General features: G+C 49.1%; 1 protein-coding gene across 2 annotated transcripts in view; it reads right to left on the bottom strand.

Annotated features, from left to right (window-relative positions):
* Positions 1 to 11729, bottom strand: part of LOC133757254 (plasma membrane ascorbate-dependent reductase CYBRD1) — a 32660-nt gene extending 20931 nt beyond the window's left edge. Inside the window, exon 1 of one of the 2 annotated variants that reach the window (XM_062187795.1) lies at positions 11498 to 11729. In XM_062187795.1, coding sequence (XP_062043779.1) covers positions 11498 to 11690 — 193 coding nt within the window. In that variant the 5' untranslated portion in view covers positions 11691 to 11729. The remainder of the gene's footprint in view (positions 1 to 11497) is intronic. The other variant, XM_062187794.1, reaches the window with a different exon arrangement.
* Between the last annotated feature and the right edge of the window lie 13788 nt (positions 11730 to 25517).

The following is a 25517-nucleotide window of genomic DNA, read 5'->3' as shown; positions in this document are numbered from 1 at the left end:
GCAATATATAAGGACCTCTCCCGGGTTATCCCAATTTATTAAACACACACACTGAGATCTTGCTATGTAGTAGGCACCATGCTAATTGCTTTATATTTCCGTCTTCTCATCTCAACTCTGTGAGGAAGGTACACTATTACCATTGCACAAAGGAGGAAGCTGAGACACAGAAGTTGTTTTAAATTAATATTATTGTTATTGTTGTCATCAGCAGCAAGTCCTGCTGGGAGGAAGGGATCTTAGCTGAGTGAACTTGAACATCTACACATGAAAAGGAACTGTGCAGGATGTGTTTGCTGGAAGAGCAAATTATGAAGACTAATTCATAACAGCTTTTCCTCCTCCAAATTGAACATGAAAAAATTCCAGAATCAAAACTAATCTCTGAGGTTAAGTCAGGAGTAGTGATTGTGACGGAACAGAGTGAGCATGGTTACCAGGGGACTCTGGGGCACTTGGAATGTTATTTCTTTTTGTTTGTTTGTTTTTGAAGAAATATTTGTTTACTTGAAAGGCAGAGTTACAGAAGGGCGGAGGTACAGAGAGGCCGAGGCAGAGAAAGTGCGAGAGAGGGAGAGAGATACAGAGAGAGAGAGAGAGAGAGAGAGAGAATCTTCCATCTGAAGGTTTATTCCCCAAATGGCCGCAACACCTGAGCTGACCTGAGTCTCTTCTGGGTCTCCTGGAATTTTATTTCTTGATCTGACAACCCAGATGTGTTTCTGTTAGGCAAACACATGGCTTATAATTTGGAGACTTTTCTGCTTATTAGTCTTCATTAAGCTTACTTTTAGAAACATGTTGCCAAAAGTTCAAAGCCAAATGTACATCCAGCGAAGACTTTTTACTCTTCCCAATACTACCAGCAACAACACAGGGAAGGGTCAAAGCTTCCATACAGCTAAAATCTATCCTTTGTCAAACCTGATGTTAAACCTCTTACATTCACCCAAATGGTTTCCAATCAGCTGCACACTAGCCTTGCTTCTGTAGCAGTACACAAGTGGAACAGACTTAATCTTTCATTGATGATTTGGGGTCATCAACAAAACACCCGTTGCCCTATTACTGTAAAAGGAAACCCTTGGGATTTTCTGAAGCAGGAGAGGTGCTTGCTCCTGACTCAGGGGGATTCACACAACTGTGATGTTGGCGTCTCTGTGCCTAGTTAGAGTTTTTCTGGATCTTCCGCTTCTTTTCAGGCTAGGGAGCCTAACTCTAGCATCCTTCATTCCCACCAGCACTAGGTCTTAGCTTATGAATCCTTTTTAAGGAATTATTATTATTATTATTTGGAGACAGACTGTCATCCATTGATTGGTTCACTCTCCAAATGCCTGCAACAGGAGCTAAGAACTCAATCTGTTTCCCAGATTGGGGTCAGGGTCCCACGTATTTGAGCCATCACTTGCTGGTTCCCAGAGTGTGCATTAGCAGGAAGCTGGAATCACCTGCTGCCTCCAGGGTGTGCATCAGCAGCAAGCTGGAATTGGAAGCAGAGCTGGGGCTCAAACCCAAGCCCTTGTATGTAGCATGTGGGCATCCTGAGCAACATCTTAACTGCTGTGCCAAACATCTGCCTCCAGCTTATACATTTTTATGTTGCCCTAACTCTTAACATGGGCTAAATCTGGAGGGTGGGTACAGGGTGATCTATTATTTTTTGTGTGGCTGAAAGAGTTTATTATAGTTTTAAAGTTAAGACAATATTTTTGTAAGCTTGCAAACCAACGGCCTGTTACTCTAAACTCCTCAACAGGTGGCCTGTGGCGACCACAAGTGGGACACAGGACCTTAGCTCAGGGAATCTGCAGCATTTGGACTGACTACATGGAGGCCCTGCTGCACAGCTGAACATGCTTCCAAATGCTCTCGATAAACAAGGGATCACTGCCAAACACTGAAGTTGGAGAAGCCGTTTACGTGCTTTCAAAAACGTACAAATAACCGAAATATGGTGGACTTCCAATAGAAACGGGCAAGCTCAACAAATCAAACTACATTTCCCAAACAAGAAGCGACTCTCGCCAGTTACAAAAACTGCCTGCAGAGTGGAGTTCAAACGGTTCTTGCTTCCTTGTCTTGGCACTTACCTAGACCCCATTCCTGAAGCTCAGCGAGAAGGAAGAAGAGCCCTTGGCTATCCAGGGGGAAATGTTACAAAATAGCCACCTGGGACTGAAAACACTGTGTTGTTAGAGGCTCTGCTTAGCAAGACCCACAAGCACATGTGAGGGCACCTCTCAAGTTCTTGGAAAGGGAAGTAAACAAGAAGTTTGTTTTGGAGCCAAACATACATTTTTTTTTTTTACCAAAAACAAAACAAAAAAGCCTTAGCTTTTATTTCCATTTTCCTACAAACTCTGAAGTGCACTTATATTTGTAAGCAATGCGCTTGAAATCCTTTAAAAGGGGGTGGGAGGTGGCGTAGTGGCACAGGAAGTTAAGTGGCTGCTTGTGACATAGCCTCCCATACTAGAACACCAGTCTGAGTCCTGATCCCACTTGCTGCTGATACACCTGGAAAGCAACAGAAGACGGCCCAAATGCTTGGGCTCTTGCCACCCATGTGGGAGACCTGGATGAAGTTTCTCGCTCCTGACTCCTGGCTCCTAGCTTTGGCTTGGTCCAGCCCTGGCTGCCAGGTCATTGTTGTCATTTGGGTGAGTGAACCAGCGCTCTCTCTCCGTCTCTCCCTGCCTTTTAAATAAATAAATAAATATTTTTTAAAAAGCCTTCAGAAGGAAAAATTATCCATGGTAGAAGATGCTAATGCGATAACCTTAAAATGAAAGAAAGAAGGGAGGGAGGAAGAATTAACACCTGCTATAGCTACTCTTTGGACAATGACATTGAAAAGACAGTAAACTGAATTTGAATGTAATGATCCGAAAACTTGTTAGTTCCTAGTTGCACAATCAAATCTCAGGAAATTAAGAATTTTTTTTTTTAGAAAATAACATATTTCGTAAGATGTGATCTCCGGTTTGACACCAGCTATCCACACACATTGCATTTAAAAACTCTCTATATACTCAAGTTTTCTTTATAGCTGGCAATACAAATTCAGAATGTGACAAAGTGCATGGAGAGGAACACTTAGAGAAAGCAGAATGTCCCCAAACAAGGACAGTATTTTTATTCTAGTTCTCATGTTTAAATCTTGTGATTCACAAGAGTGGGAACATGTCTATCATGTTCACTGTCACATCCCAGCCGTCAGCATGGAGGCTGGCATGTAGCAGGAATTCAGTAAATATGGGAAAATAAATAAATCTTAGTAAAGCACAGGAATTCATTCAGTATTCCTAGTAGAACTGCTTTCCGTTTTCTTCAAATTTACTTTTAAAAGTTAAGGCACAGTGACAAAAATGGTAACTGTTTACATGTATAACATGATTTTTTGTTAGAAAATACACTGTGAAATGCCTAAATCAAGCTATTTAGCGTATTTATCACCTCAGACTCTAACCATTTTGGGTTGTGACAGAGCTTCTTTTTTTTTCTTTTTAAAGATTTTATATATTTATTTGAGAGGAGGAGTTACAGACAGAGAGAGGAGAGACAGAGAGAAAGATCTTCCATCCGCTAGTTCACTCCCCAAATGGCCACAACGACTGGGGCTGGGCCAGGCTAAAGCCAGGAGCCAGGAGCTTCTTCTGGGTCTCCCACTCGGGTGCAGGGGTCCAAGCACTTAGGCCATCTTCCACTGCTTTCTCAAGCCATAAGCAGAGAGCTGGATCAGAAGAGCAGCCAGGACACAAACCAGTACTCATAGGGGATGCCAGCACTGTAGTCGGAGGCTTAGCCTACTAAGCCACAGCACTGGCCCCAGAGCCTCTTTTTAAATGCACAAATCAAAAACTCTAGACAAATTGTACTGCTGACCCAAGCACTTGCTAACGAAAGCCCAGAAGCTGCTTTCAAAACCATAAAAAGTATTCTGCACTTGCACCCACTTAAGAGCTTTAAGTGAATTCAGAAATAAGAACAAGTTATTGAGTTTGAAGTACATGGGAATTTAAAAATACTTAGAAATTCTGCTTAAGCATAGCGTGCCCGTTACACTCAGAGTAAGTAGGGTTTTGCCCTCCTTGACAGAATTATCAGGATTATCAATCTTTAGAACTCATTTCCTCATGCACCCAAAAGTTTGCCAGCTCCTACCCAAAGGAATTCAAGTTTAAATGAAAAAGCAGAAAACCCTCTTTTAGCTCTCTGCGTGGCTGTCAAAGAGAAGCAGAACTGTGGAACACACCCATGCATTCAAAACAGACTCACAGCTTGACCGGCACATAACCCAGGACCTCTGAAGAGTCAGCACAAAGGAAGCGATCTGGAAGATTCCTGTTAGCTCCTTGGCATTGCAAACAACTCTCGGAAATGACTGAAATCCTCACAAAGGCAGCTACTTGTACAAATGCGTGCAAGGAAAGAGAAAAATTCAACTGACTGGCCAGACACGGACAAGTGTCCAGAGATTTCTGTGTTGTTAGATCAGCCATATTTTCTTGGGCCTCATATCAACATGATGACAGATTGGAAACAGTACTGGCTCTGACACTGCCTGCTTGTCCCCACCCTGGTCAGGCATTTGATTTCCCAAATGAGGAGTTGAACTTGAGGCCCCTGCCAGCTCTAACTATTTAGGGGTGAGCATAACCTGCATTTCTAGAAGAAAACCATAACTCGTCCTTAACCAACTCAAATGGGAACAGCATGTATAAAGGCTTCCTCTCACTCATTTGTTTCACACAATATTTGGCCATAAAGGAAGTGCTTAAGAAACACACTAGTTAAATGAACAGGATAAAATACAAAATAATTGCATGGATAAAAGTAGAACTAACTTAGGAAACTACAGCTCAAGCCTCAACAGTCATTTCAAGGCCCATTCACCTTTTAAAACAGTTATTACATGAATCAAAAAAGTTGGTCTTTCTTTAAAAGAAAAAAACATTTTAAACTTCACGAAACTGGCAGAAAACCCTAGAAGAATCATGTAACCTGGAAGGTAAGGGCTGGAATCTGGTCCCCAGATGTTGTTTTGTTTGATAAGCACAATGTTGCCAGTTGGTGGTGGAGGGGGGGCACTGTTTATTTAGTTTTACTTAAACCATTTTTTAAAATGGCTTAAAAATTTTAAAATGGTTTAAAAATTCTTTTGTTTTTGTTTTATTTGAAAGGCAGAGAGATAGAGAGAGAAATCTTCCATCTGCTAGTTCATTCCCCAAATGTCTACAATAGCCGGAGCAAGGCCAGCCCAAAATCAGGAGCCCGGAATGCAATCCAGGTCTCCCTCATGGCAGGCAGAAACCCAAGTACATGGGCTAATACCTACTGCCTTCCGGAGTGCACATTGGCAGGGAGCTGGGCTGGAAGTGGAGACAGGACTCGAACCAGGCATTCTGACCTGGGATGACTTACCTACAGTGCCAAACACCTGCCCCTGAACCAGTTTTGTAAAATCTGGATTCTCTTAGAAAAAATGAGAAGAGCAGCAAATTGAAGCATCCCCATATAGACACAATCCCCTGGAGCTAAGTCTAAGTTTCGGATTGAGTCCACTTCTAAAACAAGGTACATACCTATCTCCTGTTGCATGAGGCTCTGACCATTGGCTAACTGTGTTTATAAACAGATACAATAACTTGTTACCAGTGTTGTTTGGCAACACTGCTTATAATAAAAACTATCCCTGATCAGTAAACTGTATCTGGACTGGGAGTAACCATGGAAAATCTGGAAGTACCTGAGCAGGAGGCCAACGCTCTGCCGCCCCCCCCCTCCCCCCCGGGGTGCAGTGAGAGCCTGTGTTAATTGCTGTGCAGTTAATTGCTTCCTCAGGCTACCATAACAAGCTGCCACAAACCTACTCGCTTAACCAAACACAAATGTATTCCCTCATAGCTGTGGTGATCAGAGCTTGAAAACCAAGCAGCTGGCAGGACTGGTTCTTTCTGGGGGTTCTCAGTGTCTGGTGGCTGCAGGCAACCGTGGGGAGCCCTGCCTGAGAGACACATTGCCCAGATCTCCGCCTCTGACTCCACTTCGGCCCCCCTGCCGTGTGTCTGTGTTTCAAACTCCTTCTTTCTAAGGACACCAGCCCCTGGATGATGGTATCTGCAAAGATGCTATTTCCAAATAAGGAAATATCCAGGATTGACTTGAATATATTTGGGGAAGGGGGCACTATTGAATCCATCACCTGCCTCCAGCAGGGAGGGCGTCATGGAATCTGGGTCTATAGAGTGTCTCAAAAATAATGGTTCCCCTGGGGTTGGGGACTTGAAGCTCTGAGCCCACTATTGTGGATCTCATGTGCTGGTGCCTGAGCTCTGCCGGGGACAGGGGAGTTTACTGAGGGCCCTGGGCACCGACTGCTGCTGCAGGGAGCGCACTGAGGAAGAGCACCTGACGCCACCCTGCTGCAGGCTCTGATTCCGACTTGCGTCCATCTCAGTAAACGGTGCCCAGTGCAGACCTGGTCATCTGTGTCCCAATGTACAGCTGACTCTGCTGGTGCTACACGCCAAATCGACTTCACTTAATTATTTTGTGCACCTGATCTTGGTAGGTGTGGCCCCTGATCTAAAGAATTAGCCAAACTGGCCGGTGCAGCGGCTCAATAGGCTAATCCTCCACCTGCAGCGCCAGCACACCGGGTTCTAGTCCCGCTTGGGGTGTCGGATTCTATCCCGGTTGTCCCTCTTCCACGCCAGCTCTCTGCCATGGCCTGGGAAGGCAGTGGAGGATGGCCCAAGTCCTTGGGCCCTGCACCCACATGGGAGACCAGGAAAAGAACCTGGCTCCTGGCTTCGGATCAGCGCGATGCACCGGCCGCAGCGGCCATTGGAGGGTGAACCAATGACAAAAGGAAGACCTTTCTCTCTGTCTCTCTCTCTCTCTCTCACTGTCCACTCTGCCTGCCAAAAAAAAAGAATTAGTCAAACTTTCATCAATTTAATAAATATTCACCAAGTGCGTATGCATGGTAGGTAAGGCTATGGATACAGCAGCGAAGAAAACAGACACAATCCTTCTCCTCAGAAGGCTTCTATTTTGCAGGAAAAGACAGACAAAGACAGCCTTGCATAGCAGCCAGGGAAGCGGCCAAGGGTCCCGGAGAACACTCCAAGTAAACGAAGTATCCCAAGAGAGAGGGAGGAGACAGTTTCATCAGTACTGCCCCCCAGTCCTGTGAGATGAAGACTAAGAACCAAGCCCTGGCAGTAGCAGCACAGAGGCCATTGGTTACTACACTAAGAGCAACCCCGTGGAGCAATGGGATGAAGCAATGGTTGCAGAGGGTTGAGAAAAAAACAGCAGGAAAAAGGAATTGGGTACCACAGGTAAAGACATGGGTTTCAGAAAGCTGTGTGGTAAGGCTAGCAGCAAATTGAGGCAGTGGCTGGAGGGGTTCAGGGTCAAGACTATGGTGTTCTTTTTAAGATGACAGAAATCACGGCATGTTGGGAAGCATCATTACGGGAGAACTGGTGAAGTGCTGTCCTCAGGCGGGCAGGAAGGGCTCAGCTGGCACTTGATGCTCTGACGTTCTGAGCAGTCAGAGGCCTTGGGATGAGGGTGCATTTCCTGTGGGACACCACATCAGTTCTCCCTGAGGCTGCCCAGGCCAGCGTGTCTAACACGGAAAAGGCAAGGCACCTGGACTTCAGATTCTATCATCACTGTCACCAGTGAGGGGCTGGAAAAGTGCATCTTGTTACCAGCAATGCAATGATGGTGCAGAAATAAGCACTCATTCACGCAGCTGCTCTTTGCAGGCCTGCCACGCCCCAGTTCCCACAGTATTTCTAAAGGCCGGGGATATGGCATTGAGCAAAATCATCATTTATAAATCATGTTTATTAGTCACATTATTAAGATATTTGCTTGTATTTATAAATGGATTCTGAGCTGCTCTGAGTTGTCTTTTTTATGCTTTGATAAAAGCTCTCATTTTCCCAAGAGTGAAGGGCTTTTATTTGAGAGTAGGTATTTGGGATACTTTCTCTCACTCTTTGCCAGCTTTCACCCCAAGAGCCTTTTGAAATATATGTAAGTGATATTGGAATCTGGTCACATTCAGATACACTAGTAGGATATTTCCATTGCCTTTCTTTTAAAAAGATTTACTTATTTATTTGAAGGGCAGAGTTACAGAGAGAGAGAAGGCCAGACAGAGATCTTCCATTTGTTGGTTCACTCCCCAGATGGCCGCAACAGTGAGGGCTGGAGGGCTGGGACAAGCCACTTCATCCAGGTCCCCCACGTGCATGGCAGGGGCCTATGCACTTGAGCCATCTTCACTGGTTTCCCAGGTGCATTAGCAGGGAGCTGGATCCGAAATGGAGCAGCCAGAACCCAAACTGGCACCCATATAGGATGCCAGCACCACAGGCAGCAGCTTTAGCGGCTATACCACAACACCGGCCCCTCATTGCCACTGCCTTTTAAGAACTGCTCTTAATTTCTTTCTGTCCATCTTTTAAATGTTGCTCAAATGTAGTTATATTGTCTCATGAAACCAAACTGAGATCATTAAACTATCTGATTTCTCTTCCTTCAGTTTTTACAATAACGGAGTCCTACACGTGGGAAAGTAAGGAGTATAGAATTGCCAAGACTTCTTTTTGGCTAAATGTAGACACTTGAATTCTCTACCTTTTACTAAAGAACACATTCCACCTTGCTAAGCCTTTTTAAAGGTCAGCTGCCACTCTGAAAGCATTGATTTGTTTCAGTCTTTTTGGCGGCCTCCTTTTCAAGGTGTGTTTCTCTGATTTCCTGGCAGTATACTTATTTCATGAGGAATGCTCCTTTTAGAGAAGCACAAAGCCTCTACTAAACTCTTCCTCATTCATGGTAGAGTCTGTTAGCTAGATTTCCCACTAGTTTAACATTGTATTTTAGTGTTAGATTTCCTGTAGTGTGTTACACTGTATTTTACAATACATCCATTTTCCAAAATGCACTTGGAGCATGGCTGTACGTGGAGAGGGAGGTAGGGAGGGAAGGTCGGGAGGAAGGCAGAGGGAGAGAGAGAGAGAGAAAGAGAGAGAAGACGAGAGGGAGAGGGAGAGAGACAGGGAGACAGACAGAGACAGAGAGACAGGGAGATTATATAACTTCTGTGGTAGCCTTGTTTTCTTCAGCACATTTCAGAAGAATCATACTTATCCTCACAGTTTCAAACACTGTTCACTGTGGATACATTGCATTTACAAAACATTCTTTGCTTAGAGTGATAACTAAACTTTAGCTTTCCTTTCCTCACCTCCAAATATTTGTGCACTACTGGAGAGAAGAACTCCACATCACGTGAGTTCAGTATTGGACCTGTGAAATCTCACCGCCTAACGTGATCCTCCTGGAAGTAGCTGCACACAGTAGAAGTGCTGTTCTGTCGTAGCTGATCTGTAACGTGTGTCTCCCTCACAGCCCATCACCTCCACCTAGCACCTACTCAGCAACGGTTCCACTTACAATTTTTCACCCTTACAATGGAGTGCATTCAATGGAAACCATACTTGGAATTTTGAATTCACGGTGGGTTTATGGGATGGGACCCCACAGTAAATTGGGAAACAACCTTCTTTTCAGATTCCCATGTAGTTTGGCTCTTGGGGCAATGTCATCTTTTCAGTATGTAGGAAAGTACCACTGAAGCCTTCCTACGGCTTGGGTGAAGAGTGTGTGAGGCCCAGATACGGGAGCCCTACGCCTATGTCTACAAATACCAACATCTCATGTCACTCTCAACTAAATGTATGATGATGTGAGTGATAAGAGTGCTCCACAAATCCTCAACCTGAACAGTAAACAGAGGGGTTAATGTTGACCTAACAAATGCTGGAACATTAGCACAAAAGGTAAAGAAAACAAGGGTTGCTTAAGAGGATAAAAATTCCCAAATATCCATTTACACAATTTGTCCCAAAGGCTAAGCACATTAAGACAAGTCCAAAATTGAGAAAGGAGAAGGCCTTCAAGGAGAACTGTGTAATAGCCTCTCACATGAAAGAAGAGGTTTCAAAGCACATTTTAGGTGACGCTTTTTGCTTCCCTAACAAGATTTTAAAGGAAACAAGCCTATTGCCAAAAAAGCAGAGAAATGAACCTTGAAAATTAAGGCCACTGAGAACTGGCTACTTCCACAGATAGGTTACTGATAGGTTACTCTGCCCCAGCGCCCCACAGACACCTAAAGAGAATGCACTTAGTGGTGACCCAGAAAGCACTCAGGGAGCACCACGTGTTTTGTGACTTAAGTCCTCTTTGATGAGTCAGGCAACAGTGGTATCACCTGTGCTTCCCTTACTCCACGAGAGTACACTTCAAAACCTCTGAAAAATGTGTGGGTATTAGGAGCTGCTCGGAGAAGTTAAAGGAGAGACGGCTCCTCCTTCTGTGAGACAACAGGTGGTGGCCAGCTCTGGACCAACCCCAGGGCTGCGCACCGCCCAAAAGTGCTTCTGATGCCAGTGACTATGGAACTTGAGCGTGTTTTTCTCATTCTTGTGCTGGGGCAAAACAGTCGGGAATTGTGCAATGGGATCACTTAGAGGCCTGATGCCAAGCTCACACCAGGACAGCCTGGGCTGGCCTAAGCCCCGGCAGCCTCCCCCAGCGCCTCCCGGAGTGGGAGCACACGGGCCACACTTGCCTACGGCTGGGGCCAAGTGTGCAACGGGAAAAACAAAACCCACCGCTTTCCTTTAGGAAGGAGGACAGCGCTTCTGTTGCTGTTCGTGGAGCGTTAAATACTGGTGCGGACAAGGCAGGGTGGGCGGCGCTCCCACACGCTTGACGATTTTCCACGCACGACCCCGTTTCCTCGATACTTTCTCAAGATCACAGCCTGGACTTCGCTCTCTGGAAAGTGGCCGCACGCAAATGCTGCCTGCGCCACCAGCTAGAGGCCAAACAGCAAAGAAAACCCTCGGGACCCTGGGCAAGACACCACCGCGATCCACACCGACGCCCCTGGCCCGCGCCAACCGCATTCCCGGGAAGGCAGGCCAGCCCGGGACGGCCTGCTCCGGGCGGCTCCCACCCCGCATTCGGGACCAGCGCCCAACAGGGAGCCCCCGCAGGGGGAGCTTTCGCCAGGCGGCCGCCACATCAACAAGCCCGGCTCCAGACTGTCCCGTGGCCGGGCAGGGCAGCGCCCCCCGGCTCGACGGAGCGCGCCGTTCGGCTGACCAGACCCTTCCCCGCGGCTGCGGAGGTCGCCCTCGAGGCAAATTCTAGCTCCTCCATTTCCGCCCGCTGCCGCCGCCTCAAAATTTGCAGCCCGCAAGCAAGTTCAGTGCCAGGCCGCGCCTTACAGGGGCCCTCGGGGCGCTCCCCGCCGCTCCCTTCGTGCGGTCGCGGACACCCGAACCGCTCCCGAAGTGCGGAGCGCCCGGCCGTGGGCCCCAGAGCTAAAAGCACCCCACACACCCCCGGCCCCGCCGCCCCCCCCCCCCCCGCCCCAGGAGGTGCCCAGTACCGATGCCCTGGATGAAGATGAAGCCAGTGACCAAGAGCACCGGGTGCCAGTTAAACTCGAGCGCGCCTCCGTCCCAGCCGAGCCCCTCGCGGTAGTGCAGGACCCAGATGAGGGTGAAGATCACCGACAGGAAGCCGACGAGCAGCGCCGACACCAGCAGCCCCAGGAAGCCCCTGTAGCCCTCCATGGCCATCACAGCCCCATGCTCCGCGCCGCCGCTGCCTTTTGGTCCCGGCGGCGGGCCCCGGGCGGCGACTCTCGCGGCTGTCCCCGCCCCCGGGGAGGGGCTTTCTCAGCCGGGGCCGCCGCGCGGGCCTCTCGGAGGGTGCGCGCCCCTGGCCCGTGCCCACCCGCGCGCCCCACCCCCGGGATGGCGCGGCACCGCCCCTCACCCGCGTGCCGCCTGGCCCAGGGCTCGCGTCGCCCTCAGCGGGTAGTGTCGGGAGGGCGCCGTGGACCTTACGCCCTCTTGCTGGATCCCTGCCCAAAGCGCGGCGGGGGCAGGGGCACGCGCTTTGGGCCGTCAGATACCGGGATCCCTCGGGTGGGGTCGTGCGTGTGTAGTGTTCTGGTGCCAGGGTCCCTGCAGGAGGAGGCTGCGGGGCGGTCTGGGCTTGGCCAGGCTCGCAGTTTGCTGGGGAGAGAGGGCAGACTGGCACCTCCTGGCCCCTGGCCTCGCGTGGAGAGTGCCACAGAAATGGCCACAGAAACGCCAACGCACCCCGACCAGTCGGACTCCCAGCCTCGCCTTGATGAAGTGAACCTGGGTCTCTGCCTTCTTCCCAGCGTGCCCGTCACCCTGTGCTCTGGACCAGGAGCCTGTCCTCCTTACCGGGGCTTCCAGAATGCATTCGGAGACCTTAGAATGTGCCCAAGTATATCTGGGTGATTTTCCATAGAGATTTTAGACCAAAGCAGTACAGGTGTCCAGCCGGGGTAGTGGGGCAGAATGGAGGGATAGGAGACTGCAGACTTCACCTGTGCCATTATCCTCCCTACCCCCCAAAGCAGGAGAGTAAGCAAATGGAAGGCAAAGATCCCTTCCCCCAGCCCAGCCCTCCACGCAGTCCTTTCTCAGGACCTGACCTGACGCTCTGCAAGTCCTTGCCTGCACACCTTTCCCCCCCAGCTGCTGCCCACTCCCTGCTCACTTCCTTTCCTCTATATTTGCTGACCCCTCTTCAGACAGGAAACTAGGACGTTTGCCATGTTCCTATTTTACACCCCTACCTTCCCACCCAAGACCTCTCTGCATCACCTATCAGAATGTAACATAATGATCTGCTTGTCTGGCCCTCTCCACTCTCCAGACTGCCCCCCTGCAGGCGTTAACTCTCCACTTTATCACTTTATTCCACCTTGGTGTATCACAGTTACTTAACATTTGTTGGTTCCTGGGACTGAGTGTGTCAAAGAGGGTCCAGGCAGGAAACAGATGGCACATTCTCTAACTGGGAAGTTGAAAGATGAACAGGACAACTAAGAGACACAGTTGTGGGGCCAGCGCTTTGGCACAGCAGGTTAACGCCCTGGCCTGAAGTGATGGCATCCCATATGGGCACCGGTTAGAGACCCAGCTGCTCCACTTCCGATCCAGCTCTGCTATGGCCTAGGATAGCAGTAGAAGATAGCCCAAGTCCTTGGGCCCCTGCACCCACGTGGGAGACCTGGAAGAAGCTCTTGGCTCCTGGCTTCGGATCAGAGCAGCGCAGCCATTGCGACCAATTGGGGAGTGAACCACTGGGTGGAAGACCTGTCTCTCTCTGTCTCTCTCTGTCTCTCTCTGTCTCTCTCTCTCCCTCTCCTCTCTCTGTGTAACTCTTTCAAATAAATAAATAAATAAATCTTTATTTAAAAAAAAGAGACACACACACACACAGAGTTGTGGGCAGGTGTAGGAAACCACAGCAGTTGAACAGTGCCCTCACCTGAAGAAGCGTTGGTTGCTGTAATCCAGAGGGAGATGTGTGTGCAGAGGGCAGTCCACCAGAGGGGTGGAGTGGAGGCCTGCAGCCAGCCTGCAGGGCAGGAAGAAACGCTGGGAAAACAGATACATGTCCCACCATAGCCTCTGATCTCCTGGGCGCTGTGGCCCCATGGCTAACCAGAACCTAACCAGAAGCCAGAGGGCAGCGGATGTAGTATATGTAGGTCAGCTCCCCAGGCAGAGCGCCCATTGCAGAAGGGTCAGAGGAGCTCTGTAGGGATACATGGAAACCTTCCTAGGCTCTGTTGGTTACTCTGACACTTCTTGTTCCTGAATGCTGCAAACAGCTCTGTTGAATTCGATACTGTTTATCTCCCTTGGTGACCTTTACCAAGTCACCTTATAGCAGTGCCGTTGTATCCCTAGTCTTCTCCCTGAAGTGTGCAGTTCTGGTATCCAGTGTATGTCTGGACCCCGGGACTCATCACCTCACTCCCTTCATGAGTTCATTTTGCTTCACAGCAGCAGCAAATGAGGGTCTCTGGGATCCCGAGACCCTGTTTAACAAAATTCTCCAGAGAACGAAAACCTGGCTGAATGATGCTGAATGGCCTTATTATAAGCTAAACAGAGAGAGTTTCGACCTCAGAATTTAAGGACTGATCTGTGATAGAAACATGTTGCTGTGGTGTGAATGTTAGTTTGGGTGACCCCCAAAGACCCATGTGTTAAAGGCTTGGCCCCCAAACTCTTGTGTTAATGGTGGTGAGACTGGAAATGGAATCTAGTTGTGGTGTGTAGTGGCAAGGCCATTGGAAGTGATTACACTGTGTTAGGCTGATAGAGTGCAGCCTCCATGAGTGAGTCCTGGTGGCTTCACATACTCTCACACACACACACACACACACACTCACACTCCCTCTTGCCATGAGATGTTCTGTGCCACCTCAGGATCTTGCCAGCAAGAATTCATCACCAGAGGCCTGGCCAATGGGGTTGCCCAATCTGCAACTGTGAACCTCCAAAACTGTGAAACAAAACAAACCTCCTTTCTTCATAAGTAGCTTGTCCTAGGTAGTTCATCATAGTAATGAAAAGCTGACTAATCCGCTGGTCACTTAGAAAAGGAATATTTTAAATAAATACTGTTGGGCTGGTACTGTGGTATAGTGGGTAAAAGCCACCGTTTGCAGTGCCACATTCCAAATGGGTGCTGGTTTGAGTCTTGGCTGCTCCACTTCTTATCTAGCTTCCTGCTAATGCACCTGGGAAAGCAGTGGAGGACAGTCCAAGTCCTTGGGCCACTGCACCCATGTGGAAGACCTCGGTAAAGCTCTTGGCTCCTGGCTTTGGCTGTAGGGAACCAGACCGGAGGAACCGTGCCCCTAAGATGGCGCCGACTCCCTGCTTCCGGGGTTCTTCCTCATCTCAGGGAGTTCCCGCTCTTGCTCGCTCCTTCCCGCCTTGCCACGAGATTGTCCTATCCCCGCGCTTCTAGCCTATCACCTGATTTGTGACGTGTATTGTGCATATAAACCCTTGCTACGCGGGTGTAAGGGAAGTTCCTGCCCAGAAGAGATCGAAGCTGGATCTCCTGCTTGCCGAGCAATAAAGGAACCCCGTGCAAAGTGTTCGGTCTCTGTCTCTTGCTGGACGAGGACGGCGCCGAGCAGCTGGTGGCCCGTACGGGGAGCTTCCTCTACGTTGCCCGGTAAGTAGAAGGTAAGCGAGGTCAGTCTTACCGTCTGGGCCCCGCGAGTGAGGTATATCTCGTGGTTGGAGGGTGGACGCACCCTAAGATAGCGGACGTGTTTCCCCGCTTTAAACTGAAAGAATAGCAGACTTGTTTCCCCGCTTTAAACTGAAAATAAGATAGCGGACGTGTCTTCCCGCTTTAAACTGAAAATGGGAAATTCATCTAGCCATTCAATGTTGCTTAATCCGTTAAAAGCATTATTGCGTAGCAAAGGGATTAAGGTTTCTAAGACCACACTTGTCAGGTTCCTTGGAAGTGTTGATTTCTTTGCGCCGTGGCTCACCCACGAGGGCCAAATAACTCTTGAGTCTTGGGAGAAATTAGGAAAGGATCTCCGGCGCACAGTTAACGATCCCCAGGAACCCGATATCGACCCCATTGTTCTCCCCTTATGGGAACTACTGCGGGCGTGCCTCCAAGAGGAGAGGTCGGTGGGAGCGGACCGCCCGACTCTTACGGCGGTTCGCGAGGCTCTCGAGGAAGTTCGTTCTCAGAGCTCGGACGGCGCCCGGGACCTCATACAATTTAAGGACACGGGATGCCAGACTTCCTCACTGGCCTCAGGCTCCGAATGTGGCTCCGCCTCCTCTGAGTCTGAGGGGGAAGGGGACGGCGATTCTAAATCCCCGCCTCCTACGTATGCGCAGCTGCGGCAAAAGTTAAAAGATGCCTGTTTACGCCCTCTAGTGCCTACGGCTCCTCCTATCGATGTCGTGCCCGCCCATCAGATTAAAGACGCAGCGCCTCCTACTGGCGGTCATGTAGGCGTGCCTCAGCCCCATCTAACACCCGTGCCGCCATGGCCATTAAACGTCCCAAATGTGCCACCTTTTTCAGGCAGACAGTTTCATCAACAAGCCTGGAAACAGTTGCGAACTGGCGCTCCCGCTGCCCCCGCTCAGGCTTACCCTGTTTTGGCTTTGGGCACGCGAGAGGCCCGGCACGAACCATTGGACATGACAGTATTAAAACAACTTAAGGCTGCGGTCCATGACTATGGACCCACAGCCCCATTCGCATTGTCACTCCTTGAATCAGTCGGCCAGTCCATTTTAACACCTAGCGACTGGACCCAATTGGCTCGGGCCTGTTTAAGTCCAGGCGGCTTTCTTTTGTGGCAATCTATGAATACAGAGTGCTGTCATGACCAGGCAGATGAAAATGCTGAGGACGGCCACCCTACGTGGAATGCTGATATGCTTTTAGGGCGTGGACCTTATCAGGCTGACCAGACCCAATTCCCTAGACAAGTATACAGGCAAATTTCCAACTGTGCCCAACGTGCGTGGAGGCAGGCGTCCAATCCAAGTGACTCAGCTAGCCACCTCACCAAGATCGTTCAGGGCACGGCCGAACCCTTCGCTGATTTTGTCGCTCGCATACTTGAGGCTGCGTCGCGTATTTTCCCTTCCGAGGTTGACGTTCAGCCACTGGTCAAACAAATTATTTTTGAGCAGGCTAATAAAGAGTGCAAAAACATTCTTCGACAATATAGACATAAATCTCTGGACTCCTGGTTAAAATACTGCAGAGATACCGGTGGGCCACTTACTAATGCGGGCCTAGCTGCGATGCTGGCAAAAGTCAAAGAAAACAGTCCAAAATCTAAATCGACCCGACCCCCCATATCTTCAGGACTTTGCTTCCAATGTCATCAACCGGGTCACAGAAAACGCGATTGCCCCAATCTCAGCCATGGGTATTCCACGGCACAGCCTTCAGGCATAGAGCCTTGTCGCCGTTGCCGCAAGGGCCCTCATAGGGCAGAGGTATGCCGTTCTGCTTTCGATATCGATGGCAACCCACTTACAGGTAGCGCCCAGGGGCCAAAAAACGGCCAGAGGGGGCTCCCCAACCCAGCGAGGAGCCCCCAAAATCAAATCTACTCTCAGGTTCCACCTCCCGTGTCTGCGCTACACCCAGTGCACCCTCAGCCCGTGCCACTCACGGGTCCGCAGGCCTGGACCTCCGCGCCACCTCCCCTCTCCTCTTAACTCCGGAGATGGGGGTACAATTAGTGGAGAGCGACTGCTCCGGTCCTCTGCCCCCGGATTCGGTTGGATTAGTGTTGGGTCGGTCCTCCGCCGCCCTCCGAGGGCTAGCTGTGATCCCCGGGGTAGTTGACTCTGATTTCACTGGTAAAGTAAAGATCATGGTTCAGGCCCCTCAGGGACCTTTAGTAATCAATCCTGGAGACCGTATCGCACAAATGTTATTACTGCCCAGTCTTCACTCTTTAATCCCAGCTAAAAACCACGTTCGCGGCGCTGGTAACTTTGGGTCCTCTGGCATTAATTTTACCGGCTTACATATGCTTTTAAATGAACGTCCCACTTTAGTGTTGCAGATTAACGGCAAGGACATTAAGGGACTTTTAGACACAGGAGCCGACAAATCCATTATAGCAACAAAGGACTGGCCTAGTACATGGCCTACAAATGTGGCGGAACAAACCTTGCAAGGACTTGGTTTTGCTCATTTCCCAAAAATCAGTGCAGCCTTGTTGTCATGGCAGGATAGCGAGGGTCATAGAGGACAGTTTTCTCCATTCATTTTTCCTCTACCCATTTCCCTTTGGGGGAGAGACGTCCTGGCCGAAATGGATGTTGCTTTGGTCACCACTTCCCCTGCAGTACGATCTATGCTACAAAATATGGGTTACGTCCCAGGCAAGGGACTCGGTGTCCAGCTCCAGGGCCACCCTTCCCCCATTGAACCAAAACAAAGACCAAGTAAAGTTGGCCTGGGTTTTTCCTAGGGGTCACTGTTTCGCCTCCTAAACCAGTGGAGCCTTTACCCATCTCGTGGCTAACGGACGTACCCGTCTGGGTTCCACAGTGGCCCCTATCTCAGGAGAAACTGGAGGCAGTCAACACTCTGGTCTTGGAGCAGGTCAACGCTGGTCATTTGATCCCATCCACCTCTCCATGGAATACGCCTATTTTTGCCATCCGCAAAAAATTAGGTCAATGGAGACTCTTACATGATCTTAGGGCAGTCAACGCACAGATGCAGCCTATGGGCCCTGTGCAACGTGGTCTTCCTCTGCTTTCGGCACTTCCCAACCAATGGCCTGTTATTGTAATAGATCTTAAGGATTGTTTCTTTTCCATTCCATTGGACAAAAAGGATACCCCACGTTTTGCTTTTACTGTCCCCACCCAGAACCAGGAACAACCGGACAAGCGTTGGGAGTGGACAGTCTTGCCTCAGGGTATGACTAATAGCCCCACCATGTGTCAAGTCTATGTAGCCCAAGTACTAAAACCTCTTAGAGACCGATATTCCGACTGCAGGTGCCTACATTATATGGACGACCTACTGTGTGCAGCCCCCACAGCAGAGAGGCTCCTGGCCTTATACAGTACACTCCAACAAGTGCTGGAAGGGGCAGGGCTGCATATTGCACCTAATAAGGTGCAATTGTCGTCTGTAGTTTCTTATCTTGGGGCTATAGTCGCCCCTACTCAAATTAGACCTCAAAAAATTCAAATAAAAATCAATGCTATCTCCACTCTAAATGACTTACAAAAACTTTTAGGGGATATCAATTGGATTAGGCCCTACCTTAACATTCCTAATGCTGCATTGCAGCCCCTCTTTAATATACTTAAAGGAGACCCGGATCTTGCTTCCCCCCGAACCTTCACCTCTGAGGCCAAACAAGCACTGTCAATTGTCAACGATGCCCTTAGTAAAGCTGCCCTAAAACGTTGGGACCCTGCGGGAGACCTTACTCTTTGGGTCCTCGACACCCTTAAACAGCCCACCGCGGTCCTATGGCAGGATGGGCCTCTCCTCTGGATCCATCCCTCAATGTCATCTACTAGATCTATTAGTTACTATCCCGTGGCAGTGGCGGAGATAACTCTCCTAGCCATTCAGAGGGCTATCCAACATTTTGGACGCGAACCATCCACCATTGTTGTCCCCTATTCCATGGAACAGGTACGTGTGCTAATCGCTTGTACTGATGCTTGGGCGGTTTTAGTCTGCTCCACTTCCGCAACTATTACAAACAGAACACCCTCTGATCCTTTGCTAACCTTTGTTCAGTCTCACCCAGTTATTTTTCCAAAGTCCACATCCCAAAAGCCCTTACAGGGAGCCCCAGTAGTGTATACCGACGGTTCTAAAACAGGAGTCGGTGCATATGTTGTTTCAGGATCTGTGCCAAAAACATTCCAATTCGCTACTAACTCCCCCCAGGTAACTGAACTTCTTATAGTTAACCAAGTCTTCTCTGATTTCCCCGGACCTGTCAATATTGTGTCTGATTCACGCTATGTGGTTAATTCTGTGTCTATCCTTGAGGCCGCAGGACTAGTCAATTCTTCATCCTCCGTAGCGACAGTTTTCCTCACCCTGCAAAAATCTATTTGGAATCGGTCTGCTCCTTTCTTTATTACTCATATTAGAGCTCATTCTTCCTTACCTGGACCCATGACCACAGGCAATGCTATAGCTGATCAAGCCACACGCCCCATTTGGATACTCCAATTTTCTTCCCCAGAAGAGCAGGCTATCCAGTTTCATTCAGAGTTCCATGTAAACGCAAAAACCCTTGCCGCCAAATTCGGTCTTTCTCGTGCTGCCGCTCGCGATATTGTTCGCCATTGTGCCGCATGCCCTACTTTAACCCCTGTGCCTTCGGTGGGGGTTAATCCCCGAGGATTACTACCAGGACATATCTGGCAGATGGATGTCACCCACATATCCGAGTTTGGGACCTTAAAGTATGTTCATGTGTCAGTTGACACCTGTTCCCAAGTAATTTTTGCTTCTCTGGAGACGGGTGAGCGTACCACCCATGTCATTAATCACTGCCTTGCTGCATGGGCAGCCTGGGGCAAACCAAAAACTTTAAAAACAGATAATGGTCCTGCATACACAAGTAAATCATTCCAAGATTTCTGCACCCGTATGCAGGTACAACATAAAACTGGAATCCCTTATAACCCTCAGGGACAGGCCATAATTGAAAGGGCTCATCGAACCCTCAAGGCTTTTCTCTTAAAACAAAAGGAGGGAATTGCCACGGGCAAAACCCCTCGAATGCGCCTCTCCCTTGCACTGTTTACTATAAACTTTTTGAATTTGACAGATCATTCTATGTCCCCCGCTGAGAGACACATGTTAAAGGAGCCATCTTCACGAGGCTATGTCCGTTGGAAAGATGTCCTCACGGGAAAGTGGTACGGCCCGGATCCGGTATTATGCTGGAACCGAGGCGCGGTCTGTGTCTTCCCACAGGAATCTGGAAGAAAACCTCTCTGGATACCGGAAAGATTGGTCAGAAAAACAGCCCCGCCGCCACAAGATACACCTCTATCACCTACGGACGACATCTCCCCCGAGATAACCGAGATTACCACGCTCTCACAGGACGACAAATTGCAACAAAACAACGAGACGTGAGATGCACCCCTTCCGCTTCTTCATACTGGCAGCGGCTTTGCTCCCTGGCTCTTATGCGGGCTTTAACTCCAACCCCACTGCTTTACTGCAGAACGTAGGCAACCCTTGCGACTGCAAGGGGGGGACCAGCAACACCGTACTGCAGCGTACTCACATCGCCACAGCTGATTGTGGGGACAAAACTGCATATCTGCCCCTCCAGGGGATCCCCGGCCTACCACGCGGCTACATATGTGTGCCCAAACCCCGCGTTTCTGATCCCCATAGCAAAAACCACTCCTGTCCTTGCTCGACCTTTCAAGAATCCATGCACAGCTCTTGCGATTCCTCATACTTCCAATGCACTTCTGGCGGTCAGTCGTACTATGCCACCCAGTTACAAAGTACTCGCAGGTCCTCTAGTCCTGACCATTTGCCACAGGTAGTCCATTCATCCCCCTACCTCTCAGCCCCCTGTGTTGGTACGCCTGGACAGTGGGCGTGCTGGCGCACTACGGCACCCGTGCATATCTCTGATGGCGGAGGCCCACAGGACCAGCTCCGCCACCAACAGCTAACAAAGCGATTAAAACCCTCGTCCCCCCATCCCTACTCACGCCTCACATATGGACAATGCCTCCATCAGGCACACACCTTCCTCGAGTTGTCTTGTTCCCCCTCTCATTCATTGGGCTGTATCACCCATCCCTGACGGGGAGCGAAAACTGGGTATGCGAGACCAAAGGTACTGCAGCAGGAGTCCACCCGGGGGTTCCGGGGGTCCTGGGAGAGCATATGCATATGCATGCAGGTTCAATTCCCAGCCTGCCCCAGCAAAAGGGAATAAAAACTGATCCCTAACGGAGACATCAGGGGTTGTGGCCAGGCCCTTGAAGTTCCGTAACTAACGGATCACAAGCACGCTGGGTATGCACCTCTACTCTCTGCCTAGTAAATATTCTCCCGGCCCTCATGAGCCAGGGCCGTCGGGGATGTGATTTGTGCAAAAACAAAAGGAGGGAGATGTAGGGAACCAGACCGGAGGAACCGTGCCCCTAAGATGGCGCCGACTCCCTGCTTCCGGGTTCTTCCTCATCTCAGGGAGTTCCCGCTCTTGCTCGCTCCTTCCCGCCTTGCCACGAGATTGTCCTATCCCCGCGCTTCTAGCCTATCACCTGATTTGTGACGTGTATTGTGCATATAAACCCTTGCTACGCGGGTGTAAGGGAAGTTCCTGCCCAGAAGAGATCGAAGCTGGATCTCCTGCTTGCCGAGCAATAAAGGAACCCCGTGCAAAGTGTTCGGTCTCTGTCTCTTGCTGGACGAGGACGGCGCCGAGCATTTGGCCTAGCCCAGCTCTAGCTGTTACAGCCATTTGGGGAGTGAACCAGCAGATGGAAGATCTCTCTTTCTCTCTCTGCCTCTCTTTCTCTGTAACTCTTTCAAATAAGTAAATAAATCATTAAAAAAATAAGTAAATAAATATTGTCATGACTTAGTGTTCACAACTAAAAAAAAAAAACCAGGGCTGTTAGGTAGTGCAGTTTATCTCGGGAGACAGTAAGCAGTTTGTCATCAAAGTGCATAATCAGACTGGCTAGCTTGTCAGCAGTGCCACGTGGCTGCTGATGCATATGGCAGGTGGAAGGCAGCATCAAACAAGATGGCCTTTCTAAAAACTTGGGATTCTAGAAACATACACACATTGACACAGATTTTTATTGTCCCTGACAGAAATGTAGAATGCAGAGTAATAAGGTCAGTTGTGAAGGCATGGGAGAGAAATACAAACCCTGTCCACGGTGAGATGAGGAACCTGTAGGCCATGGACCTGCCAACCCCCTACGACGAGTACCGCATTGCTTCTGGCACACATGTCCACTGTTCTAACGCAAGGTGCGAGTAAGCTGTACACAGTGGCTTGCTTGGTGGGAGAAGCGGATCACGCTTTTTAAACTTTCAAATATTGACAATATGTTAGATAGTGTGTGCCTCTCCTCCCTTCCCCTTGCCTGCCCTGGAGGCTGAAGTCTGTGGCCTGCCTGATCCTTCAGCTTCCCGCTAGGTTTGGTTGATGGGCAGTGCCCACAGGACAGCAGAAGGCAGGTTGACCTACTTATTGCATAGGTCATAGTTTTCACGCTGGTCACATCGATCTTTGCCACTTGGCTTCCAAGTGTCCCCTCTTCCACAGCTCCAGCTCTCACAGGGGTCTGGCAACACCATCCCCACCTGCTTTCACAGGCGTAAGGGTAATATTGTTTTCCTGCTGTTGCTTCTTGCTTGTCTACACCACTCCTTCTTGGGTGCTCTTGAGTCCGTCTGTATCTCTGTAAATAGTCCATTTATTAAAATTTCTCCAGTTAAATCCTTTGCAAGAAGCACATGTTTATTATAAGATCCTGACAGATACAAATGGAAAAATGCTCTAGTCCAATCCTACTGTTTCCCTAGCCTCACCCCAATTAATTGTCCATGCCTTCTTAGAACATATCATGAATGGACCACGTATAAAGTGAGAGAAAAATCAAAGGCAGGAGGGCCAAGATGAGATCACAAACTCTCCTCTCCTCCCTTCAACTAGACAAGAGATTTGGGGGTCAGAAAGACATCCCAGATGACCACGACAAAGCAGCTTGCAGCTGACACCATGACTCATGATGTGAGCCAAGCCCAGGATGTGGTCAAAGGCTCCTTGGTGAAATAAAGCAAGGATTAGTGTTTGGAAAAGAACACAGTCAAACCCTTGTCAGTGGGAGGAATAGGCTTTTCTCAGGCAAGGCATCTCAAAGATCTACTGGCAGGTAAATTGTTCTCTCTGGGAAATGGTTAACCCTAGGAGGGACACTTTCCAGGGTCTACAAGGCCTCAACTGCCAGAGATGAAGAATATAGAAAATGGGGAGACACAGTTAATACAGCTACAAGATTGCAGGCAGAGATAAGGCATTTAAAACACATTACACACTGACGATTGACTAGAAAAGTTAAGATTCCAGAGCCTAAGCTAAGGTCAGAGAATTGGCAAGAGATGGAATGCCCTGGAACATTTTTCTTACAACCAAGCTTTCTTTCAAATAAACCAAATTATATAAGTACCTTGGGCTGTTTGGGTGGGACATTATGGTGTACAAAGAGCTGGGTTACACTATTATTAGTGAACAGTCAAAAACATCACCCTTGGAGAACTTTTATTGGATGCTTGCTTGTTTGACTTTGTCATAACAGGAATGAGTGTTTTAATTACAATCTTCTTTGTTACTGATGCATTTTTTTAAAGGGCATTCTCAGGCAGTGCCTCAGATACGTGTTTCCAGAATTTTGACTCACAGTTCCCAGGCCCACTGAAGTAGGAAGGAGTGGTGCATGTCCAGAAAGGAACTCTGTAGATCAGCCAGGCTCCCCCAAGATGTCAAATGCTTGGTGAAGTCAATTTTACCTGCAGACAGGTGAGACAGACCTCACTGGATATTTGAAAGACTTGATTCTAATTTCTGTTTTTAGAAAAGACATCCACGGGGTTGGCACTGTGGCTGACAGGTTGAGCCACCACCTGGAGTGTCGGCATCCCATATGGGTACCTGTCCTATCCTGGTTGTTCCACTTCTGACCCAACTCCCTGGCAATGCGCTTGAGAAAACAGCAGAAGATGGCACAATTTCCTGGGCCCCTGCATGCACATCAGAGACCCAGATGAAGCTCCTGGCTTCAGTCTAGCCCAACCACCAACCACAGTTGTTGTAGCCATTTGGGGAGTGAACTAGCATATGGAAGATTCTCTCTCTCACTCTCTCTCTCTCTCTCCTTTCTCTGTAACTCTGCCTTTCAAATAAATAAATAAATCTTTAAAAAATGTTTTTAAAAATTCATTTATTTATTTATTTGAAAACGGGGGGGGGGGCACTTTTCCATCTACTGTTCATTCCCCAAATAGCCATAACAACCTGGGCTGGGCCAGACTGAAGCCAGGAGCCAGGATCTCCACCCAGGTCTCCTGTGTGGTGAATGCAGGGGCCCAAGCACTTGGGCCATCTTCTGCTGCCTTCCCAGGCACATTAGCAGGGAGCTGGACTAGAAGCAGAGCATCCACACTTGAACCAGCACTCTGACATGGGATGCCAGTATCACAAGTAGCACCTTGACCTGCTGTGGCACAATGCTAGCCCTTTGATTACAATTTATTACCAAATAAAGCTCTCTTTTTTTTTTTTAAGAAAACATTTATTTTATTTGAAAGAGTTAAAAAGAGAAAAATCTTCCATCTGCTGGTTCACTCCCCAAATGGCCACAACAGCCAGGCTTCAGTCAGGCCAAAGCCAGGAGCCAGGAGCTTCTTCCAGGTCTCCCACATGGGTACAGGGGCCCAAGCCCTTGGGCCATCCTCTGCTGCTTTCCCAGGCACATTAGCAGGGAGCTGGATCAGAAGTGGAGCAGCCAGGACCCAAAACGGTGCCCATGTAGGATGCCAGTGTCACAGGCAGCAGCTTAACCCAGTATGCCACAATGCTGACCCCTCGAAGATCTTTTAAAGAGAAAAATCAAGGGGCTAGCACTGTGGCATAGTGGGTAAGGCCACCGCCTGCAGTGCTGGCATTCCATATGGGTGCTGGTTTGGAGTCCTGGAGGTTCCACTTCTGATCCAGCTCTCTGCTATGGCCTGGGAAAGCAGTGGAAGATGGCCCAAGTCCTTGGGTTCCTGCACCCATGTGGGAGACCCGGAAGAAGCTCCAGGCTCCTGACTTCAGATTAGCACAGCTCTGACAATTGTGGCCAACCGGGGAGTGAAGCCCTCTCTCTCTCTCTCTCTGCCTCTCCTTCTCTCTCTATGTAACTCTGACTTTCAAATCAAACAAATAAATGTTTTTTAAAAAGAGAGAGAAAAATCAAATTGTATGAACCCATATTTTACTTTGGTTCCAAAACAATATAGCTGCACTTCTG

The sequence above is a fragment of the Lepus europaeus genome, chromosome 1 (genome assembly GCF_033115175.1).
Source record: "Lepus europaeus isolate LE1 chromosome 1, mLepTim1.pri, whole genome shotgun sequence".
NCBI classification, from domain to species: Eukaryota; Metazoa; Chordata; class Mammalia; order Lagomorpha; family Leporidae; genus Lepus; species Lepus europaeus.
The sequence above is the reverse complement of the archived record's forward strand: the minus strand, read 5'-3'. Positions and strand labels throughout refer to the sequence as shown.